At 37.4% G+C, this 24,723-nt stretch overlaps 1 protein-coding gene across 2 annotated transcripts in view; it reads right to left on the bottom strand.

The window, feature by feature from the left end:
* The window catches only part of fbxw7 (F-box and WD repeat domain containing 7), a 209,434-nt gene that overhangs the window by 94,750 nt on the left and 89,961 nt on the right, over positions 1-24,723 (bottom strand). The window contains exon 4 of one of the 2 annotated variants that reach the window (XM_067441663.1): positions 23,506-24,240. In XM_067441663.1, coding sequence (XP_067297764.1) covers positions 23,506-24,171 — 666 coding nt within the window. In that variant the 5' untranslated portion in view covers positions 24,172-24,240. Of the gene's footprint in view, positions 1-21,235; positions 21,284-23,505; positions 24,241-24,723 lie in introns of those variants that run through there. The other variant, XM_067441666.1, reaches the window with a different exon arrangement.

Raw genomic sequence — 24,723 nt, 5'->3', positions numbered from 1 at the left:
GTCAGAATAAAAGTGGATATTAGCTACTCAGTTGTTCAGATGAAAATTCTTATGTTAGTCATAGTTTCAAAAAGTAGAATCTGTGATTCCGAATGACAGTGTCCACATCGGCACCGTGACTGTCAGACGCACATTCTCCTCAAAATATTGGATTCATACGCACTGTGCCGTGCTGAGGCACAACTCGCATAAAGTTGATAATTCCGTGAATAACTGTAATTGCAAACAGATGTGACAACAAAAAGGAAAAACTACGGACTGCAGCTTTATGGAATTAAAAATAATATTGCAAGTGTAATAAATTAAATCTAAAATGTATTTATTTTTAATACAAAATAAAAATGATAAAGGCACACTCAAACAAATGAAAAGTTAAAATATAAAAATAAGCTAATTCAAAATACTGATAAATACTACATCATATGATATAAATAATACTAAAATAACCCGGGTGGGAGACTTTGGAAATCTTCTTAAAGCAATATGCTCACTTTTATGATGAACAAACTGAAATTTCACTGATCAACTTTGTATACAAAACCCAAATTGAGTATGGCAATAGATCAACAACTTAATCTCACTGGCTCTTGAATGTCATGTCACTTGAAGTGAATCTACTACTACTGACATGTCACCATATTTGATTTATCCATTGATCAATTACCAATTATATAACTTGTTCCCTCTTCATCAGCAGCCATATCACCCTGTAAACCAAGACCCATGGTTTCCCTCTGAAGCTAAGCAGGGCTGAGCCTGGTCAGTACCTGGATGGGAGACCAACTGGGAAAACCAGGTACCTGCTGGTAGAGGTGTAAGTCAGTCCAGCAGGGGGTGCTCACCCTGTGGTCTGTGTGGGTCCTAACACCCCAGTATAGTGATGGGGACACTGTACTGGCAAAGAGCACCGTCCTTCGGATGAGATGTTAAACTGAGGTTGTGACTTTCTGTGGTCAATAAAAATCCCATGGCACTTCTCGTAAAGAGTAGGGGTGTAACCCCGGTGTCCAGGCCAAATTCTCTCAGTTGGCCCTTACCACTCATTGCCTCCTAATAACCCCCATCCACTGAATTGATTCCATCATCCTCTCTCCTCTCCACCTATCACTGGTGTGTGGGGAGTGCACTGGCGCCGTTGTACTGTGGCCGCCGTCGCATCATCCAAGTGAAAGCTGCACACTGGTGGTGGTTGAGGAGAGACCCGTCATGAGTGTAAAGCAGTGTAAAGTACAGTAGTACATATGAAATCACTATATAACTGCCTCACTCATTCATTTAAAGTGTTCATCACTTTCAAAATCAAAAGATCAAGTCCACGGTGTTGTATGCATTACTTAATGCTACCTTTATGACATTGTTGGACCCCACTAACTTTCCTTGTATGGACAAAAACAACTGATATATTCAAATATTCTGCATTCCAAAAGAGAACGGACTATTCTTAGCCTTACTCACTTTCTATTAGAACTACAGTCAAGGAGACAGACAGACACACATGTTCTGACAGTCCCCTGAAGTGAGGACATGAGGCATTTCTTAAGGTCACAGGGGTCTTGAAAAGCAGACCACATGGAAAGAAAATTGTCCACACACTTGCAAAAAGTACATTAACACACACTCATAAAAGTTTCTTAGTTACACTTTAGTTTGGGAACACATACACTATTAACTATGACATTGGCCTCAACAAACTTCTAATTTACAGCTTATTAATAGTAAGGTAGTTGTCGTCATCATGGTTAAGTATAGGTATGAGGTAGGATTAAGGGATGTAGAATGGTCATGCAGAATAAGGCATTATTTGTACTTTATAAGTAAGTACTAATAAACAGTCAACATGCTAGTAAAATGGAAGCTAATAGTCAATGAGAATTGGTCCCCAAAATAAAGTGTTAACAATTTCCCTTCGCTGCCCTGATGAACCGACACTCCGGCAGGCAGTAATTCACAACACTTCACAAGACACCTATACACCACCAGACTCATGACAGACGCAAACGCCGCTACCCTGACAGTGTGACAGCCCACCATATACATGTGGGTTAAATTAACAAGATCTACTCTCAACTTCACCACGATATACTCGCAGACTGAAAATAAAAAAAACACTTATGATGACATCATGTTGAGTTGAGGGGAATTTGGGTGACATCATAAAAATATAAATCAATTTCACCTGGTGGAAAATAAAATTATTTTTTGCAGTAAGCCACCCACTTGCATTCTACTAAAAAAGTCCAGCTACGAAATGTATATAAAAAAATACAAAATGGCTCGTACAGAGACAAAATAAATGCAGCACCCATTCTTCTTCACCTGCAACACTAAAATGTAGAATAATTCAAAAGAGACTAGTGTGTGTGTGTAACCATGACTCTACATACGGTATAGCTACAGTAAGTAGTGCTAACACCTAGGCCCAGCCAAAAACTGCAGTCGACTCATTTGAGAGTAAAACAACCAAATGAGCGATTAAAATTTCAAATGCTCATGAATCATTTATGCTTAAGCTGCTTGAGGGAAAAAAGTTCTTCAAAAGGTTCTTTGGGGACAAAGTTATGACAATAGCACATTTTGAACAAAAGGCAATCCTCCGGTGAAGCTCTAACACGAGTTTTCCACATAGATAGTTTGCAAGGGCATTTGGTTGTTCATAAAACTGTTTTTTTTTTCAAAGACCTAATAATAGTTTGAGCAGGATTTGAATGATATCTTCTTTCTACACAGGTTTATTAAGAGCACAGAAGGTTGCTGAGCAAAAATCAATAAGCAAGTTCTGCTTTATTTTTGGAAAGTTTAAGGTTTGGATCTAGATATGAATGTTGAATCTTTTTGTGAACCTTTCGGTTGAACCACTTTTATGTTGTCTCAGGTCTCAGAGAATGTTCACGTCTGGCAAAAAAAAAAACAAAAAAAAAAAAACAAATCTGCTCTAATCTGATTTTTGTTTTGTTTTTTTCTTCTAAATCACATCAGATACCGATCTGAACTGGTGATTCTCTTAAACTGACCGCGAGTAAAACTTTTGTGTTGGCATGATCATTAGAAAAAAAGGCAAAGTTTGCGATAAGAGTTTGGCTTGTAATTGCATTTTCAGATATTTAGGAAAGAGCTAAAAAGGTTGTCTGGGTGAGACCATTTAAAAGTTTGGGGTTGGAGTTTAATGTTTTTTCGTTATATTCAACCCAGGCTGCATTTATTTTCAAAATAGGGATGCACCAAAATTGGGCTGTGGGATATTGAAGAAAAATGCAATAAGTGATATCTTGTTAAATAAAGCGATATTTAATATGCGATGCGACATTGCTATTAGTGTGTAAAATCTATTTACCGCAGATTATATTTTAAAGTATTTAAGTATTTAAAAACTGAAAATGATATTTGTGCGTTTCACATTCTTTCGGGAACAAGAAAGCATCACTGCAACTTCTGAAAATAACAAGCAGTGTTTTAGCAAAAACTATTTGAACATTAATGTAAATAAACAAAAAATAACGCAAATATTTAAATACCAAAAACTCTTTGCTTGACTTAACCTAAAACTGAACATCAAGAACATCCAGGTAAACAAAGAATGTCCTGAACTATAGTGGATGATTATTTTTGTTATTTTAATTTATTCTGTTATTAAAACTAAAAACTGTAGTCTTCACGTGAATTAAATATACACCGATTTATGATAAAGCTACAAAGGTTATTGAGCCAAGAGCACAGTGATTTTCTCTTTTGCACAGATCCTATTGGCACATTCGGCTTCGTTCTGATATCGTTCACTTAAAGCATAACCGACTGGGTTTGCATGAATACTCATACAGCCATAACTGTGTGTGTTGACAGTTTTAACTATGTAACAAGAAACGAAACAGAAGTGAAGGGATCAGACACTTTTAGAGTGGCAACTTGTGCGCATGTTTTGGTGTGTGTGTTTATCAGACAGGGAAAGACTGAAGGGAGTTATTTTTTAACCCTTTTTAACATCAAGCAAGTCACATAAGTAACAGTCGTGTGCCCAGTCTATTCTCTGCTATATGCCGACCTAAAACGTACACTTTTCACAATGTTGAAGCAGTCTATTCAAATCATTAAGATATTACGTGCCGCTGAGATATATGCATATTTGCGATCTTTTGATCATTTCTATATATTGCACAGCCCAAAAACAAAATATATAAACAAAACAAAAAATTCTGCCAAAATCGCTATTTTTGGTTTTGGGCTAAAATGTTTTTGGAGGGCAGAAACCAATGACCGAGCCAGGGATTTAATTGTTCAGTGTCTGTTTCGATGAGATAAACATGCTGTGTGGACACTAGCTCCATGAGTATACTAGCTCTGCATTGACCATTTTAATCAATAATGATAAGGTTTCTTAAATCCAAAATCTTTCAGTCTGTACTGTTTTCAGTTGTGTGAACAAAACTTCACTAAACATTTGTAGTGTGGCTGCCATCCAATAATAACAATATGCTTAGTGCTCTGTTGTATTGTTGTAGCTTTTTCCTTTTAATATAAAGTTCTCAACTTCTAAAAATTCTGTTTTAAGAAATTCAAACAAATCTTGTTCTGCCGCACTTAAAGGGATAGTTCGCCCAGAAATGAAAATTCTGTCATCATTTACTCACTCTCAAGTTGTTCCAAACCTGTATGAATTTCTTTGTTTTAGCTGAACACAAAAGAAGATATTTTGAAGAATGTTTGTAAAAAAGCAGATAGAACAACCATTGACTACCATAGTAGGGGGGAAAAAATACTATGGTAGTCAATGGTTACTCTATCTGCTTTGTTACAAACATTCTTCAAGATATCTTCTTTTGTGTTCAGCAGAACAAAGAAACTCATACAGGTTTGGAACAACTTGAGGGTGAGTAAATGATAGGAATGTGACGGTGAGGAAATTTTCCAACCGGTTAATTAACGCGTGACAACACCGGTAATACGGGTATCAATGACTGGGCTTTTAAATTATATTTAACCGAAAGTAACATGCACACCTGCACATTTTAGATTTGGTTTTGAATTGGCGCCAATTCGGGTGCGGGCTGCTTGAATTGTGGGTTCATTAGCCTATTATTCTTCATGAAAAACACAAAAACAACATAGTACAAACATTTCACTTTGAAACCAAAGATTCCGCTATCATCTTAGTCAGCTCTTCGCGCTTGCTCAGATGAATGAAATCTGATACCTGCTGCGTTTGTGCTGCAACATTCGTTCGGATTATGCTTTAAGCAGACACATTCAATTTGTACTGTCTGTCCTCTAACTAAACCAAATTATTTTATAAGTATTAAAAAAAAATCTAAACTATTGTAGCAAGCCTAATAAATGACAGAATTGTAATTTTTGAGTGAACTATCGCTTTAAATACGGCGTGACAGATTACTGTTGCCCCCTCAATTTAAGCGACAACATGGATAAAGCATGCGTGAACAATCATCTCATCTCCTCTTTACTACTAGTTACAGCATTAAATAAACATATATGAACATCAGAAGGTAAGTTGAAAAATACATTACATTTTATCGAAAACAAACCTTGTCCTGTGTCATGTAATTGCTCAGTGTTTCAACAAGGGTGATACCTCAATAAAACAGCTTATAGAGTCACTCAATGTCACATTTAACTCAAGAAATCTAGCCAATATCCATAAACCCAGATAACTAGAAAAAATAACCGTAGAGGAGAGCATTTTGCTCTGCTGTAGAACCCGCTTCGGGCAGCTCATTATTGGCCAGCTGCCGCGTCAGCATCACACGTATGTGTTGCGATGTTCACGTGAACAGTGTCAGCCAATGGTGAGCTGGCGTTCTGACACAGAACCCTGAAAGCGCAGCACTGGAAGACTGACACAGACGAGAAGAAACTCAAAGATACGGTTAAAAAAAAAACAACAGCAATATTGTGAAATAGTACCATTTAGATTAACATTACAATTTAGATTCATATTTCAATACACTGTAAAATGTTACATGAAAAACAATGTATGTAAAATGCGATGGCAAAGCTAAGCGTTGTCTTCAATCTTCAGTGTCACATGATCCTTAAGATTCTTTAAATAGAAAGCATTTATATTAAAAAAAACATTTATATTTTGAATTGAAATCAAAAAGAAAGTTTGAAAAAAACAGTTATATTTTAAATAGAAATGTTTAAATAAATGTAACATTTTAAATGTCTTTACTGTGACTTATGATCAATATAATTCATCCTTGCCATTTATTTTTATGGGATGAGCGTAAATGGTATAATGCTGTGTAGTGCCAGCCAAGTGACAAAAATCGTTGTGTTGAAAATATATTTCTATATTTAAAAGTGATCCACATGAAACGGACAGATTTAGATTGTGATTTTTGCAGTATCACATGATGAGAAAACTCTAAATGTGGTCCACATTCAGCTGCAGTGTGAATGTAGTGTGAAAGAGCTGACATTTGAGGATGTTGCCATAGCTGGTTCAAACCTTGTTGAAACCTGGGATTGCTGCTGCATAGCTGCTATTGCAGCTTTTCCTCGAAAGTTTTCAGTTTCATTCATCTCAATATACTGTATCTTCACTTGATGCAGAATCAGATAATCAAAGCAAAACTCAAATTGAAACGGAGTCTTTGGCAGCCTCATGTGATCAAGAGTGGAACTGCATGAAAATGCAAAACAAGATGAAACTTGAAAACAAAGTAATTCCAAATAAAAGACCCGGATTTAGAAATGCGGTAGCATGTCAGGCATCTAATTCTCTTAGTTTGGTCCCATAAAATGTAAAATACTTAGTAAAACAGGTGATCCTGCCTCAATTCGCTATCCATAAAGATGTAGCAAGTTTCCTCATTGCAACAGCGTCCAGTCACTCTTCACCTGTTCATCATCTAACTTCTACACTCCAGTGACTCTTTGAGCAGATGGGTGGGCTGATAATGAGGGTTGCCAGGCAACATTTTGAAGGGCTCTCACAAGAAAGTTCCACCTCACAGGAAACAGAGCTAAGGTAGAGAGGAAGGAGTCATCTGCCCAACCAGACAATGTCTGAGCACTCCTGATGTCCTCATTTCAGTCTCGAGTTAAACACTGGCATATAAATGTAATCAATATGCTAAATTTATGCAAGAGACCACAGCAGTACAATGACTATTAAAGGGACAGAGTTAATTTGATAGTTAGCTAGAAGAATAATTGGATAGTTGAAGAACTGGAATTGAGAATTTGGCTTAGTACAAAGAAATAACATTTTTAGTAGCACTTTTCTCTTGATTTTGGAGTGAAACATGACATTTCATTTCATTTCAAACACAAGATTAACCATTTGGGCTTTTGTCTAATTTTGGGAATGGGGTTGGAACTCACAATCTTTTGGTAGAAGATAAGATCCAGTATAAACAATCCTGACACTGAGTATAAAAAAGCCAAATACTCCAACAAGACAGCAGAGTGCTGTAGATTATAGATGCATGAGGCTGTGGGTGTGTAAATCTTGTGTTAGTTTCCTTCAGTTCTGTCTGGCGAATGACACTCGGCTCCTTGAAGAAGAGTTTAGAGTACATGAATCAGTGCGCTAGCCTGAAAACACCTCTACAGAAGTCAAACGATCAAAACCATAAATATGAATGGTGCTACCAAGCTTCATCCAGAAGAATAAAACAACCCTATTGAGCAGAATGACAGACCCATACAAGACTTTCAACACTGAACACTTTACTCGATGCGGTTTAGACATGGCAAGAGAACAACATTCTGGACAGTGGTAAAATTATACCGCACTTGAAATATTTACTAACTTTGTGAGCATCCTCAGTGAAAACCTGCCTTGAAGAAAAAAATGAGAAAAAAAACCTGCTCAGTATGCAGGAGAAATTCCTTCAATCTCATTAGTGCACAAGAGAGAACACTGTGAAGCAGCTTCACATGACCTTCGACTCAATGGTTTCCCAGAGAACAGGTGTCTACCAATGTCTGTGTGCTAGTTCTCTCTCACACACACACACACCAACACTAGTCATAATTAGTCAGGTATGTGAAATGGAAGCTTGTCACATGTCTGTGTGTATTAGACCCAATTAATTTATAAACAATTTTAAGTACCTTTCAATAACCTTTCAATAAATACATTAATGTATGGTTCAATGTTTGAACCAGTAGGTGCACACGGGTCCTCCAGTATCCAACCTCCAGGCTTCACTTTGAGCATGCAACCGTCCGGATGTTAAATTATGTACTTTTTCGCTGCTAGAGGTCACCTATTTACAACAAAGGCGTAGCTTGATGATACAGAGATTGTCGTCTTTACCTCACAGCCGGTGGAAAAGTATCAGGACGGGACTCGGGTAGAAATCGTACATGGATGTGATTATTAACGTTAGTGAAATTCAAACAATACGATTAAACATACTGAGCAATATTAGTTTTAGTTCTATAAAAGTATCCAAAAAGTTTGTCTAATAAAACATATAATATAGGCTATTAAAGCATTTACATTTTACATTTACGTTTATGCATTTGGCTGACGCTTTTATCCAAAGCGACTTACATTGTGTTTTTAAAGTACACATTTTACATTTTTTTTGTCAATTGTCAATTCTTGCTTTCCCTGGGAAATGGGAATCGAACCCATGACCTTGACGTTGTAAGCACCACACTCTACTGGTTGAGCTAGAGGAAAGCCTGTACCTCAACCAGTAGAGCTGGAGCACTGGTGTCCACTGGATTTGTGGATGTGTTCTCTGGATTTGAAACATCTGGGATAACGTAAGTACACAGGTCAACACAATATATAACACTGTTCTAGTGGTTTTTGGACATTTAAATAAAAAAATCTTACATATTGTGCCTTTAAGTCTCTTTTCTCCACACTGCAAGATAGTGAAAATGGACTCGGAGAACAAACAGAAATAAAATTAACCACAAAAAAAATTAAATTGGAGTGATTTGCAGTATTCATTAAATGATAGAATCTCACCTGTGCACTTGTGTGGGAGAAAACATCCCATCTGAAGATGGGAAGATTACAGATTTCAGACACTGATCACAAAGATGTAGTTTCTTTCCTAAAAGAACATGTTTACTTGGCAAGGTCTTGTTAGTTCTTCAACTGATATGTAAACAAAATTTTTTTAGAAATAGATCCATAAAAAGCGGACTAACTATATCAAAACTGCTGCTGAAACAAATACAAGTGCATTTGAAACATTTTCATCTGAAAATGTGAAACTATAAGAAAATAGGGTAAGAAACCCTATAAGAAAAACTATAAACCTTAAAAAAAAAAAAACGCTTGTTTTTGTAGAAACATGTTACGCATGTGATTCTTGGAGCTCGGCGCAGAAGCTTTCATGACACGATGTCAGCTCTCAATGATGCGTCTTAAACCCACACACCCACGGCGGTAATTCACAGCTCTACATACGACGCCTGTACCTCGACATGCCAACGAGCCAAACGCAGCTTCCCTGACAGTGCGACAGTCCGCCTACACATGCGTGTGCAGGAACAGGTTAAATTAATGAGCCCTGCTGTCAAATCAGTCACATCCACACAGCTGGCATTCCTGTTCATGAAATGAATCTCAATGCAATGAGAACTTATGATTTGAGATTCATATAAAAACTACACAAAAATCTACACTATAACTCAATAGATTTACCATTGTATTTTTTGTTATTATAAAAGTTTCATGGGCTGTATTGTAAAAAAAAAAAAAAAAAAATTTTTTTTAAAAGTTTATTAAAAGGTGCAGCAAGCAATTTCTGAGAAACAGTGTTGACTACTTGAAATCAACACCCAAACAAACACACCCTACTTCATTACTCCACCCCTAAAATAACAAACACACTATGCAACACACACAGTCAATGAATAACAGCTAATGCTCCAGCTCCAAAAAGCTTTTCTAATATTAACTTGGGTCATAATTCTTGTCTGATTGTAACAATTCGTCTTCCAATTATATTCCTCTGACCTTTTCCTCTTTGGCAATATCTCAGCTATGTCTCTTTCAACTATCTTTCTACAAATGTCGCGCTTGCTTGCTCTCTCGCTCTCCTCCCCTATCAAGTTGGACATACACCCCTATTGCTGATGGGCTGCAAGAGTGTCTTGGTGCTCGGTGGATCGGTCTAATCCGCTTTGATTCGGTATTTCTCCACATTTCTTAAGTCAGTCACACAGACAGCTGGCCTGACAAGCCAGACCCACACAAGATGTTTGGTCTGGAAACTCACCATAGACAGGACTCAATCCGAGGGGCGGGATAAACGGTTGTCTTTCAAACTCCCTCTGGACACAATAGGATAGCGCTACACCAACCAGAGCAACGAAGGTGAAACAGAGCTTGTTGATAGATTAAACATTCGCCGTATCCGGTCAGCAAAACTCCGAATGACTTCAGTGCCGTTCTTTGTTCTTTTCTCAGAGAAAAGTTTAACTCAAGTTTTCCAGAGTCGCAGTCAAAGCTGATTCAAAAGGCCGCCGTTCGCCAGTTTCTGTGTTTACTAGAAGCACGCAAATGCAACTCGGCCGTCGTCATTATGGCCCGCCCACCGACTCTATACACAATGTGATTGGCCCAGCAAGAGTTAGGCGATAACAGCTCAAAAGGGTATTAAGAGTTGCTAGACGACACTCGCGGGCAGATTAGATTTGCTGCCGCTAGGTTGCGTCTAGATTTCTAGGCTAACAAACAGCATGAGTAAATGACTGAATGTGATTTATTTTTGGGGAGGGGTGAACTAACATTTAAAGAACATTCTTGCAACTTTGTCTTTCTCCAAAAGGTTAGTAATATTGTTATTAATAACTTCAGGTTTTGTTCATGGCTTGGAGTTAGTGATATTGTTATTAATAACTTCAGGTTTTGTTCATGGCTTGGAGTTAGTGATATTGTTATTAATAACTTCAGGTTTTGTTCATGGCTTGGAGGATTTTTTTAAAATTATTATTATACAATTAATAAATATATAAAACCTTTGACTTGACTGTTCTTAAACTCAGAAATGGCCAGTCTATTCAGTGATTATGCACAAACATGGTTATAAAAAAAGAACATTTTTAATTTGTGGTTGGTACAGCATCAGAAAGCAATTTGCATCACTGTTGCTTTCACATTGACATTCAGTCCAGGGTAGCACTCAATACCCCAGAGGATTGGGGTGTTCACACAAGGCGTGTTTATCCTTTCAAACGGCCAGATTGAGGGATATAACTCAGCGGAACAGGACACAGAGGTCTTGAGATGTGTTAGGCACGTTTTTAAAACAAGCTGTTTTAGCAACGCAAAATGTTGAAGCCACTGAAGCACAATGCAGCAGCCCAAGAAATCAGTCTGATGCATATAAATAGGTTAACAATTTAGAAACAGAATGGACACCCACCCAGCATAGACAAAACGACCCAAAATCAAACTGGTTCTCTAGTAAAGAAGCAAGTATAAGAAAGTACATAGAAGCTGTTTTAGTGTACTGTTAAAACAAGAATAAAGGACCTGTCTATGTATTGTACTGACTCAGATCAAAGAATTGGACACGCATCTACACAAGTTTGATCTCACTCTCTTAGTTTGGCGCTACAAAAACATACCACAGTAAAGCAGACAGTGGAACAGACAGAGCTGTGCCATATGACTGTGTGGTGTTGTGTCCCAAGAAAGGGCATACATAATGAGACGTGCGTATGAAACATTCAGAGCGCTCTTCCTGTGATGTAGCTGCTTTAGGCTCCGAGCCTGACAGATGGTGCCAGTCAGATGATCCCAGAGCGGGAAAGTGCCAGTGCTTTCCTGCTCTCACCTGGGAATGTGGGGAAAGTGGGCGTGTGTGCGTCTTGGCCTACCTAACTGAAATCTACACTTTACAACTGTCATATAGAGGGCAGGGTAAGATGTGCCACTTTACACTTAAGCTGTACTCAAGTAGAAATTATGTAATGCTAATGTTTTTTTCTATTATCTACATTTAGAAGAGGAGCATGAAACAAAACTAAATTTAAAAATGTAAAAAGTTGTAAATGTAAAAAAATGGTGTATGAGTAGTGTCAGGTCAAGGCATAATATGAACAGGAGATAGAGAGTGGTGCATTTAAATGATTATAAATAACCATAAAAAAGCACAAGGTCTTAATATATTATCCCAGAAAAATGCTTAATATTTAGAATATGAAAACAATTTGTATTAGTAGTTGTACTAACATTTTGTACTTTTGTAGATTGTACATTCTACCTGCATTTGAAAGCAAAGCTTCCGAACACTATAAACTAGTAGTATATAATTGAAAATGTACGCGTTTATCCGGAGGTATCATGCAGTCAGCCGGATCCAGGCCGCATCCAGATCAGATGGTGGACCTGCCCCCAGACATGACCAGCACATCCCTGAAGTGTCTGCTGAGACCGTGTCAATTGGTGTCTCCTCTGATATTTCCTCACGACACATCATCCTCAATAAACCCGTCTCTGGCGTGATGACTCTGATTTTTTTAAATATTTGAGGCTTGCTCAGTTGAGGACACTAAAATTTAGGTTTCACATAAATATCCAAATAAAGTGAATTACTAAATTAACTGTATCAACTATATTACTGATCAGCCCACATTGTCGCTATATGATAAATTGAAATGAGCTGATGACATCACCGTTTTCTCCAGAGCGACTGTACAGCCAAATCAAATTTTGTTGCAATATTTTTCTGATTGACACAGTGAAGCTGCTTTTAAACAATCAGCATTGTAAAAGTGCTCTCTCTCTCTCTCTCTCTCTCTCTCTCTCTCTCTCTCTCTCTCTCTCTCTCTCTCTCTCTCTCTCTCTCTCTCTCTCTCTATATATATATATATACATACACATATATATATATATATATATATATATATATATATATATATATATATATATACATACATACATACATACATACATACATACATACATACATACATACATACATACATACATACATACATACATACATACATACATACATACATACATACATACATACATACATACATACATACATACATACATACATACATACATACATACATACATACATACATACATACATACATACATACATACATACATACATACATACATACATACATACATACATATATATATATATATATATATATATATATATATATATATATAAAGTTGACGGTGAAAAAAACAGGACTTTCCCCTTTTAAATTATATCGTGACACAACAAATGTGTATGTGTATACTAGATTAAAAGGACACAATTTACCCCACTCTAGACTTCTTGCCCCTCAAACGACAGGTGGTACACAATTCAAATGAAGCACATGACTAAAAGATTCGTTTCAAATGCAAATAAACATTAGCATTTGCATTTTCAACAATAACAGCAGGAAATAATTTAGAGTAGAACATCATTTTATCCACTGGGTTACAACTGAATCAGGAAAAGTAGACTATGGTATCATTAGACTAAGAACACTTGAAAAAGTAAATAGGGTCACTTTCTTTCTTTTTGTCTTCGATAGCTAATTGCCTATTTTAAGGCCATTTCTGATGTCAAAGCTGACAGGAGTCACAGTCCTTTTCCCAATTTTCAATCTCAGAATTCAATGCCAAAGACTGCAGAAATATCCTGCAAATAAAGTAAATCAAGTACATCTAACATGACTTCTCCAGTGTAAATAACAGTAAATAACAGTAAATAACAGGAAGGCAGCAAGTGTTTCATGCCTCTGTAAACACAAGACTGAGACCAAAAAAAGTAGAGCTTTTGATGGCGCAATAGCTTTTTGAAATTAGAGAGCGATTAGGCCTACTTCTTACTCCACTTGACGACAACACAGGCTTAACATCAGCTTACCAGACACAACAAGTCCATTTCATCTTCCCTTCTTTGAAGAGCATCTGTGAACCCACACAGGCCGTTTAACTCGATTGGCACTTAATGTGGCTGTCTGATGCGGGTCTTCAAATAACTGTACCGCTGCCGCCCTTTGCCAAGTGTGTATCTCTTCAAGACACTGCTAGTCTATATGACTCGATATTGTGTAGACAAGCTAACTTTTTTTTTTTAGCTGAATGTCTCCTCTTCTCAAACACACATCAATTGCTGTATTCCTACTGGTTTGTCATCAGACAGCTGTCGTAGAAGTAGTTGCAGTGCAGGACTGTGACCTAAAACGACACTGCAAGAACTTCAGAGGATAGTAGGATTCAAAGCTAATTAATCGGCTGTCGTTAAAATTCCCAAAATTAGTCTCAGACAGCAACAGCTTTAAAGAGAAAAATTGAGTGAAAGCAGCTTGTTTTAGCCCCACTGAAATTAAATTGTATCTATAGCGTTGCAGACTTTAAAATCATCAATTTACTCCCAATGATTCCAGATATATATATAAATCAAATTAACTCATGTTTAATTTATGCGCTAATTTAAGGAATGCCTTTTGGGCATTTTCTTACAGCTTGTTCATTTTTCAGATTGTTTATACACTGCCTGATTCAATAGTCTGTTTGAATCTATAAAACCCATGGCTAGGGTTCAGCACAGATCTGAAGAGGCTCACGGTTCACATAACAGCCTTGAGTTAATTACACCTTATATATTACATAAACCATGAACGTCGAACACAAGGGAACAACTGACACTCACCAGCTTTCTGCATAATTAACCATTTCTCTAAAGCACAAAAAGTCCGTCAACTTTGAGCAGATAGCTGGGAGTTACTTTTGGAGAGGGGAAAAAAAATTAAAATCACAAGACAGGAGACCATTTGAAAATGGAACTGAGTGAGCATTGTGAACCCAAACTCAGTAGTCAGCAGAAAAAGGCAAAAAGATATATATATATATATATATATATATATATATATATATATATATATATATATATATATATATATATATACAGTCTTGTTCAAAATAATAGCAGTACAATGTGACTAACCAGAATAATCAAGGTTTTTCATATTTTTTATTGCTACGTGGCAAACAAGTTACCAGTAGGTTCAGTAGATTCTCAGAAAACAAATGAGACCCAGCATTCATGATATGCACGCTCTTAAGGCTGTGCAATTGGGCAATTAGTTGAATTAGTTGAAAGGGGTGTGTTCAAAAAAATAGCAGTGTGGCATTCAATCACTGAGGTCATCAATTTTGTGAAGAAACAGGTGTGAATCAGGTGGCCCCTATTTAAGCATGAAGCCAACACTTGTTGAACATGCATTTGAAAGCTGAGGAAAATGGGTCGTTCAAGACATTGTTCAGAAGAACAGCGTACTTTGATTAAAAAGTTGATTAGAGAGGGGAAAACCTATAAAGAGGTGCAAAAAATGATAGGCTGTTCAGCTAAAATTATCTCCAATGCCTTAAAATGGAGAGCAAAACCAGAGAGACGTGGAAGAAAACGGAAGACAACCATCAAAATGGATAGAAGAATAACCAGAATGGCAAAGGCTCAGCCAATGATCACCTCCAGGATGATCAAAGACAGTCTGGAGTTACCTGTAAGTACTGTGACAGTTAGAAGACGTCTGTGTGAAGCTAATCTATTTTCAAGAATCCCCCGCAAAGTCCCTCTGTTAAAAAAAAGGCATGTGCAGAAGAGGTTACAATTTGCCAAAGAACACATCAACTGGCCTAAAGAGAAATGGAGGAACATTTTGTGGACTGATGAGAGTAAAATTGTTCTTTTTGGGTCCAAGGGCCACAGGCAGTTTGTGAGACGACCCCCAAACTCTGAAATCAAGCCACAGTACACAGTGAAGACAGTGAAGCATGGAGGTGCAAGCATCATGATATGGGCATGTTTCTCCTACTATGGTGTTGGGCCTATTTATCGCATACCAGGGATCATGGATCAGTTTGCATATGTTAAAATACTTGAAGAGGTCATGTTGCCCTATGCTGAAGAGGACATGCCCTTGAAACGGTTGTTTCAACAAGACAATGACCCAAAACACACTAGTAAACGGGCAAAGTCTTGGTTCCAAACCAACAAAATTAATGTTATGAAGTGGCCAGCCCAATCTCCAGACCTTAATCCAATTGAGAACTTGTGGAGTGATATCAAAAATGCTGTTTCTGAAGCAAAACCAAGAAATGTGAATGAATTGTGGAATGTTGTTAAAGAATCATGGAGTGGAATAACAGCTGAGAGGTGCCACAAGTTGGTTGACTCCATGCCACACAGATGTCAAGCAGTTTTAAAAAACTGTGGTCATACAACTAAATATTAGTTTAGTGATTCACAGGATTGCTAAATCCCAGAAAAAAATAGTTTTGAGTTTGTACAGTCAAAGGTAGACACTGCTATTTTTTTGAACACACCCCTTTCAACTAATTGCCCAATTGCACAGCCTTAAGAGCGTGCATATCATGAATGCTGGGTCTCATTTGTTTTCTGACAATCTACTGAACCTACTGGTAACTTGTTTGCCACGTAGCAATAAAAAATATACTAAAAACCTTGATTATTCTGGTTAGTCACATTGTACTGCTATTATTTTGAACAAGACTGTATATATATAGTTGTCACCATTAACGTGATTAATTAAAGGTCCTTAACACATTAAAATAATGTTAATAAATTACAGAAGTACATGAAGCTGCATCATTAACGTAATTTTTTAATGAAGTTAGATGATCTTTTAGAAGTCAAGAGTTTATCACAATCACACTGAGTATCTACAGCACCTGCAACCCTGGGAGGAGGAAATAACCAATTCTCTAACTCTTGAACTCAATTTTGCTTCTCTGTTTGTGATCAGGCCATTTTAAACCGTTAAACTCTAGAAAACGTTTTCAGTGATCTGGTAATCGAAATCGCACAGAACAAGCTAAAGTAAAGAAGGCTAGGTTGATTACGTCAAACATATCAGAGAATAGAGACTCACATTGTGCTTTTAGTGAACCATTCATTCCAGTGAGTGCTTAGCTTTAAAACATGAGCTCTGTCATATTCTGCGATTGTTTCTGAAGAGCGCAATTTCGGTGACATACTGGAGTCGTACAGTCATACACTATGAATTATGTAGTGTTTTTTTTTTTTTTTTTTTACATGGGTGCTTAGGTGTGTATAAATGTATTATAACCGAATTATATGGACTTCTTATATTTGGTTATTTAATTGGTGTCATTTTGGAGTCTCCAATGATCCTTGAAAGCTTGCAGAAAACACAGTTTTGTGAGAATCACTATTCAATTTCATGATAAGTCTGTAAAAAATATCCAGGTCTCCAATTGAAAATGTTCTAGTGACTGATCACATCTAAATCATCTAAATTTCTCAGTTGGCCAAATTGAATTTCTGTGAATTAAATCGAATCAATTCACAGAAATTTAATTTGGCAAACTGAAAAATTTAGATATGATCAGTCACTAGAACATTTTCAATTGGAGACTTTTTTTTTTTTACAATGTGTGTGTGTGTGTGTGTGTGTGTGTGTGTGTGTGTGTGTGTGTGTGTGTGTGTGTGTGTGTGTGTGTGTGTGTGTGTGTGTGTGTGTGTGTGTGTGTGTGTGTGTGTGTGTGTGTGTGTGTGTGTGTGTGTGTGTACACACATACACATTGTAAAATATGAAAAAATAAAATAAAATAAAAAAAGTCTCCAATTGAAAATGTTCTAGTGACTGATATATAATATGATATATATAAAACAAGGTCAGGTTTATTTTGGAGCCTGCCTACATCTGTCAAAAGGAATGGCAAACATTTTAAAGCACTAATAAGACAGCCATTTCAACACAGGTGCTCAAACTTTTTTTAACCAGCTAAGTAATTTCCAAAATGCAAAGTCACTTGTTAAAGACAAGCTTTCAAGGCTAGTTTTCTCAATGAACTACCAAAACAAATCATGTCTGTGATTAAAAACAAAACTACTGTTCATTGTGTTTGTACATTTTTTACATTTGAAATTAAATGTGGGTATTGATTAATTCTATTTTAAATATGGGTATTGAATCTGTTTTAACTAACATCTAACCTAACTAACATCTATGATTTTACTCCGTATTTAAAAATGAAAGGAGTCTTTACAACTGTTGAGTCTTTCAGAGTGACAAACTCCACTTTTAAATAGGCAGTCTGGAGATCTTTGAAAATGTGGCTAATCAGGAACCAAACAACAAAGCAAGACAAGGTCATATTTCACCTCTTACCATTAAAAGTTTATGTGGAACTGCTTCAAAGTTCATTTATTCAGTCCTGCTAAATTCAAACTTGAGGTCAAGACTCTGACTTTAGGCACTGACGTCAGATGAGAAAATGGCACAGAAGTACTGCGTTTCACTTTTTTTTCTGTTCTCTAACACTGCATGAGGGAATTCAATCATTAGTGAGCTTAACGCAAACACTATCAGTTACAGCGTATTGCTTTTGACTACAAATTTGACATTAAAACCCAGAGTTACTTCTATCACAGCCTTTTCAAGAGCTCAGCATGAGCATACTATGAAAAGTCCTGAATGCATAATTCCTAAACACGCTGGAAGAACATTTCCTCAAGAAAAATATTTTATAATGACCTCTTTTATAAAGGTTCAGCATTATTGATGTTTTTAATCAAATCTTGTTCTAGCCAAGAGTAGACACCGAGCCACAGACGTGCTCTGTACTATTGAGTCATTATCCGGCCTCCTTTACATTGCAGGTCTTAATGTCCAATTCTGAATCGCTGACTATATCAGTTTTTGTTTAGTTTTTTTTACAACCAGCTTACATCTTTTAAAAGTGACCCATATAACTGATATCTACATTTACACTATACACTTGGCAAAACAACCCAAGTACTGACCTGGAAATCTTAGTTTGAAAAGGAAGTAAAAACAGCGTAATATGTAATGGACAGAGATTAAATGATAAGATTTTGCTTTCTGCACCATGTTTAAAAGGTCATCAAAGGTCTTTTAAGGTGGAGAAAAAAGAAAAAAGTGTGCTTGTTGCAAGCTGGGCGAATGTAGCAGTGATCACTGCTGTAATTGCTGTGGTTGGTATCCATCTGAGTTTTTACGACTCGCATTGACGGGAATATCCCAACTGTCGGCTTGCATAGCAGGCAGACGCAAATGCACATATCCGACTTGTATCAGATTTATTTCCACATATCAATGAGGCCTGAAACTGATCTGAGAATATTGGAATCCATGCGCATTTCCCCTGCTTTCACATTCATGGGTCATATCCGATCTGTGCCACATGGGAGGGAAAAATCATAATTGGGTGACCTGGAAAATATACTGTAAATGTCACACTAGACCAAAACAATACAGTAAAGATGCTTTGGTCACACTTTAGTTCAGGGTCAAATTCTCACTATTAACTACGACTTTTGCCTCAAACTCCTAATTTACTGATTATTATTAGTAAGTAAATTGTTGTGGTTAAGTTTAGGTATGGGGTAGAATTAATAGATGTAGAAAAAAGCCTTTCAGAATTGGGTAATAATTATGTACTTTATAGGTATAAACAGCCAATATCCTTGTAATATGCATGGTAATAAGCAGCTAGTTCATATTGAGAATTGTACTCTAAACTTGTTAGTGTTACCAATTTTTTTCACAATTACTTCAAATTCCATTACTAATCAGTTGGTGGACTAGTCAACTACGTTGTAGGTATGTAGTACTTTTGCAGTATAATATCCAAAAACCACTAGGCCAGTGTTATATATTTTGTTCAGTTGAGTTCTTACAATATCCCAAATGTTTCCAACTATTTGTAAATTGTGAGAAAATTGCTATTTTTAACAAGGAGCCTGGCGTTTGAGGGAGTCGCCTGTCAATTGCATCATATCTGTTACCCCCGGTTTCTGGTTTTATTTGGCAGAAACGCTTTACTCTTAGCAGTGTGCAACAAGTGTCACAGCAGCCGCAGAGCGAACGCACAGAGTAAGGTCAAAACATCATTTTCAACACACTTAAATGTATCTCATATAATAAACAGAGATGCATCACCGGAAATGGCGCTGGCGAATGTGTCTGGTCATAATAAAAATCCCGCTGCTCGCAAGGCTCCAGCGGCTTTGCTCAGCTCCCACAACACTCTGTCCGATTTTTAACTTGCCATCATAAAAATGCAACACTCATGGTATAAGATACTCAAAAACAAAAATACATACATCATAATGCAATAGCCAACCATGTAATTTATATTAAAATAAAATTAATTTAAGGATAACTTCTAGAGAGGTTTGACTGATCAGACAGACAGACACCTTGTAATGGACCCCATACCTAAAATATAAAGGCAGTTATATTTGCATGACCCATGTATACTAAAAAAAGAAAAGAAAATAATTGCAATTCAAATAAGGCCACCTATTACAATCAATTTGTTAAAACTGACAAATCATTTCCTTTTGTTAATCTAATGAGCAACAGAATGTGCACTGTAATGATCAACTAATGTTAATTCAGAACCATATAACAGCAGCAGCATAAAATTAAACCAGTAAAATGTAAAATAATGATCATTTATTAATAAATTCAAGTTAACACAATTTTATCAAGCTGCAATGCATGCTAGGAACTTTGCGCAACGTAACATTGTTTTAGATTCCTGTTTTTACATAAGTACTTTTTGCAGTTTACTTGCATTGTATTTACATTTTTATTAATTTTATAATTTTTTTATGCTAAAATATAATCTGGAAATTATTTACAAAATGAAATTTAACTTTGTGACTTTACCTTAAATGTATTACCCAATAATAAACTATACATATATATTACTATACAATAATTGCTTAATATAAATATTTCCAGCAAGCATTTCAAATGAAATGTTTAATCATCATCATCATCATCATCATCATCATCATCATCATCATCATTATCATCATCACATCTTCTCTCCAAACTTTTCTGTGGAGCCAATAGCACCCTCTTGCTGCCCCCTAGTGTGGCCAGAGACTAGTTTGAAACCCAATGTGCTTTCAGCTTAAGCACAGCCTACTGTCAACAGGCTCATTAAAATTACCTCTATGAAAAAACAGTTCTAATACAAATCTAATACTTAGCAAGGTCAGCTAGTCGACCATTTTGACCCTATCCCTAGTATACAGAAGGAGCCAATATGTTGTTAAAAAAAACCCTTCCAAAACATTGACGTCTTTTTGAAAAGGCACACTCCAGAACATCACTGTTCTGCAAACTTCAACCCTGCAGTGACTGCCTCGATCAGATAAACAGTGTTCTCATCCAAAACACAGCGCTTTCAAAAGCCAGATGATACACTCTCCGCACACAGATGTGATAAGATGTTCTCTGGAGATTCACTCACCAGTAACAGTGCGACCTTCTTCATACTGCGATTCCCCATGGCAGCTCGGAGAGAAACAAACGGTTTAAGGATTTGCGGGTCGCCTTCTGTCAGTGCGATGACAAGCGTGTCGACATCATGAGGATGAGGAGGGTCTGTGCGCTCTTGCGTTCCCTCCCCTCGCTCTTCCCTATCGCCGCTCATTTGCATTTCCTCTTTGCTCAAAAACAGACCCAATTTCTCTATTTTGTTTCAAGCTGACTAATAAAATGAAATGAAACTGCTTGTGTATACAACATGGCTTGCCAAAAATCACATGTTACTGGAGTGAATGTTTATGGCCTTGAATGTTTATATTTGATGATCAACCACTGCAGCCAAAAAAACTGGGCCAGTCGTCTCAGATCCACAGACACATGTATCATTAATTATGGTGATTGCAGAATGACAACCATTGGCTTGAAAGCCAGCCTCTGCGACGTTCCTTATGACCAATCAGACTCGAATTAAAGCTTACTTGCGTCCGACCCCATAAACATCAAAACACATCTCCATACAGTTGTTGAATTTGCCAGTCTGTGCAAACTAAGCATAGAGGAACAACCAAAGTCAAAAACACTTTGCTACACTATCAGAAAAAAGGTACATTATTGTCACTGGGGCGGTACCCAAAGGTAAAAAAAAGAAAAGGTACTAATACACACTCTTAAAGTACTGATATGTACCTTTTGAGGTACTAGGGGGGAGTAAGGTACAAAGATGTACCTTTTCCCTTTTGTACCTTAGGTTACCGCCCCAGTGACAGCACTGTACCTTTTTCCTGAGAGTGTTTGAAGGTCAATGACAAGTAATAACAGGCAGCTTGCTGCATAGCACCAGCCTGCTGTTTAAAATCTCAGAACATGGACGAGTCCAGACATGACTTTTTCAACAGAACACTATAAAGTAGCCAATATGACCAAGATGATATCTGGAACCATCAGTGTGAGTACATGATAAGATTTGCAATTTTAACTGAATCATTCCTTTAACTCAGGGTTTCCCAAACTGGGGTTTTGGGAGGGAACTGCAGGGAGTTTGAGAGTTGACAAAAAGCTAATCATTATTTTTATTTTTTTTAAGTCAAATTAAACTAAATAAAAAGTGCTGCAAAGGTAACCTGAATAATCACAGTATGGTTTAGTGTAATAATCAAAATGCGATTTAGTCGGATGAGCTGTTCATTTACACTCAAGAAGCTCATGATCCGGTGATCTCAGTATTTTAAAGCGTATCGGTTTACAGTAAATGCTGCTCTGCATGAACTCCATCTTTAGGAATGCAATTTACACCAGGTTCACCACATTTTTAAACTTGCCAACTAAACACAGACTTACATAGTCTTTCAAAATAAAAGTTATAGGGTTTAACATCTGAAAATGAATAATTTAAGACACATTAGTACCGTCACCTGTAATGTAAATTATTCTTATAATCTTCAAATATGATTTTTAAAGTACAATTGTAGCATTTCACTAATTATAAATGCCATTTTAGAAATAGTTAAAAAATAATACAAATAAAAAAGCAATAAAGAATGTTTTATAACCCCCCAAAAATATTTTGCCGGCCATTTAAGAAGCTACAAAAGACGTTTTGTTATGAGATAAAATGTTTATCTCATATTGTTTATCTCAAATACAAAATAGTATTGAGCAGCCTTACACTGTACAATCTTTTTCAAATAAAATAACAATTAAATATTGTATTTGTTTACTTGGATGTCAATGACTGACATCAGAGAACCAGGAACATGAGAATGTGTAAAATGTTATGAGTACAAATTTTTTTTACATCACAGGTGTTCAGCTGGAAAAAAGGGGGAAATCCCAGCTTTAACTTCCTTTACCCAAACGATCCAAGAATGTGAGAACAAATAGAGCAATTTAGTTTTAAAATAAAAACCATCAAGCAAATCCAGACACACCTGAGCACATTCAATACAAGCTAATATTTGACATGATATCAGCAAACTAGCCTTTTGTTAGAAAGCATATCGCCTTATTTAGTCGTGGATGTGATGTTTGGGTTATGAATGTCAGTTCATTACTCCATAAAATCAATTCTCCCAACAAGATGATTGTTTAGCTGCTGTAAAGCCAAAAACGACCAGTAGAGGGAAGCAAACACCATGACTGCCGAAGCCCTGGCTCAAGAACCTCATCCTCTGCCCGCATTAGATACTTCTCACTACATTAGACTTAATCAGAAGAATATTTGAACTTTGGGTTAAGTGAAGTTCAGTCGCTTACCTTTTTCTTGAAGACAGAGGGTGAGCTTTGGTGCTGTCGTCCAGAGGACTGGTCCGTGTTATCATTAGGGTCCGACACACTGGTCCTGTGGGAGGGAGAGTGGAGGCCATCCTCTCCTTCCTCCTCCTCTTCAGCCTCCTCCTCCTCTTCCCTCCCACTCTCTTCTGAATGCTCAAACTCAAACTCGTCGCTGTCCTGGTCCATGTCCTCCTCGTCGCCATTGTCCTCTTCCTCCGGCCGGTCGTCGTCTTCCTCTGAACGAAGTCCTGCCCCGACCTGCCCATCCCTTCCGCCATTATTATTCTCCTCTTCCTCGTTCTCCTCCTCGTGATGCCGTCTTCGCCGCCGACGCTGCTCCCACATCCACTGGGCGCCCTTCTCGGCTCCGTTCACCTCACTCCTCCGCCCTTCCTCGACTGGTTCCACTCCGGAAGGCCATGGCTCCTCCTCTCCTTCCCTCGGCCGCTCTCGTCTGCCCTCTTCCTCCTCGGCCGGTTCTCTTCTCTGTTGTTGAGCCTCCTCCTCCTGCTCCTGCTCCTCCAGCACCTGGTTGACGTGCTCCGCCTGGGGCTGAGGTGTGCGGCCGGAGGTGCTGTTACCTGCCCCCGGCCTCTGCTGCTGGGCCGCCCTGCTGCCGCTGCCCCCCGACAGCAGATCCTGGTTCATTTCCAAAAGCCAGCTTGCTACCTCCTGCACCTTCGCTAGGCTGTCTGAGGAGGACAAGGACTTGGCATTCTGAAAGAGAGATGGAGACATGGAGAAATGGTTTAAATCACCATGAAATCAACATAAGGCAAAATAAAACAGGGCTGGTTATACAAAAGAAAAGAAAAGAAATGCTATTCTCCTGTTTGCATTCAGAGCGTGCTGAAAGTGGTTTAACTCATTCTTTTATTCATGCCTGTGAAATAAAACAATAGATATTTGCATCTATGCTGGGAAAGATGCGATATGAGGAACCCTCAAACAATGGGCACCTCTCCTGCTTGGCAGCTGATCATCTTCTAGGCTTGGTTTGGCTTGGAAACCACGGCAACAGTATCACTTCAACACATGCAAACAAACATTCAGTTTCAGTCAGTCAGTCATTCAAGTTTATGTTTTTACTTTGTTCCATGTCAATTCTACTGTCCTCATAAAAAAAAAAAAAAAAAAAAAAATTAGTTAAATGCCAAAATATATAATCTATTAATGCTAAAACAAGCCTGCTTGCATAAA

Source organism: Pseudorasbora parva, chromosome 4 (genome assembly GCF_024679245.1).
Source record: "Pseudorasbora parva isolate DD20220531a chromosome 4, ASM2467924v1, whole genome shotgun sequence".
In the NCBI taxonomy this organism is placed as follows: domain Eukaryota; kingdom Metazoa; phylum Chordata; class Actinopteri; order Cypriniformes; family Gobionidae; genus Pseudorasbora; species Pseudorasbora parva.
The sequence above is the reverse complement of the archived record's forward strand: the minus strand, read 5'-3'. Positions and strand labels throughout refer to the sequence as shown.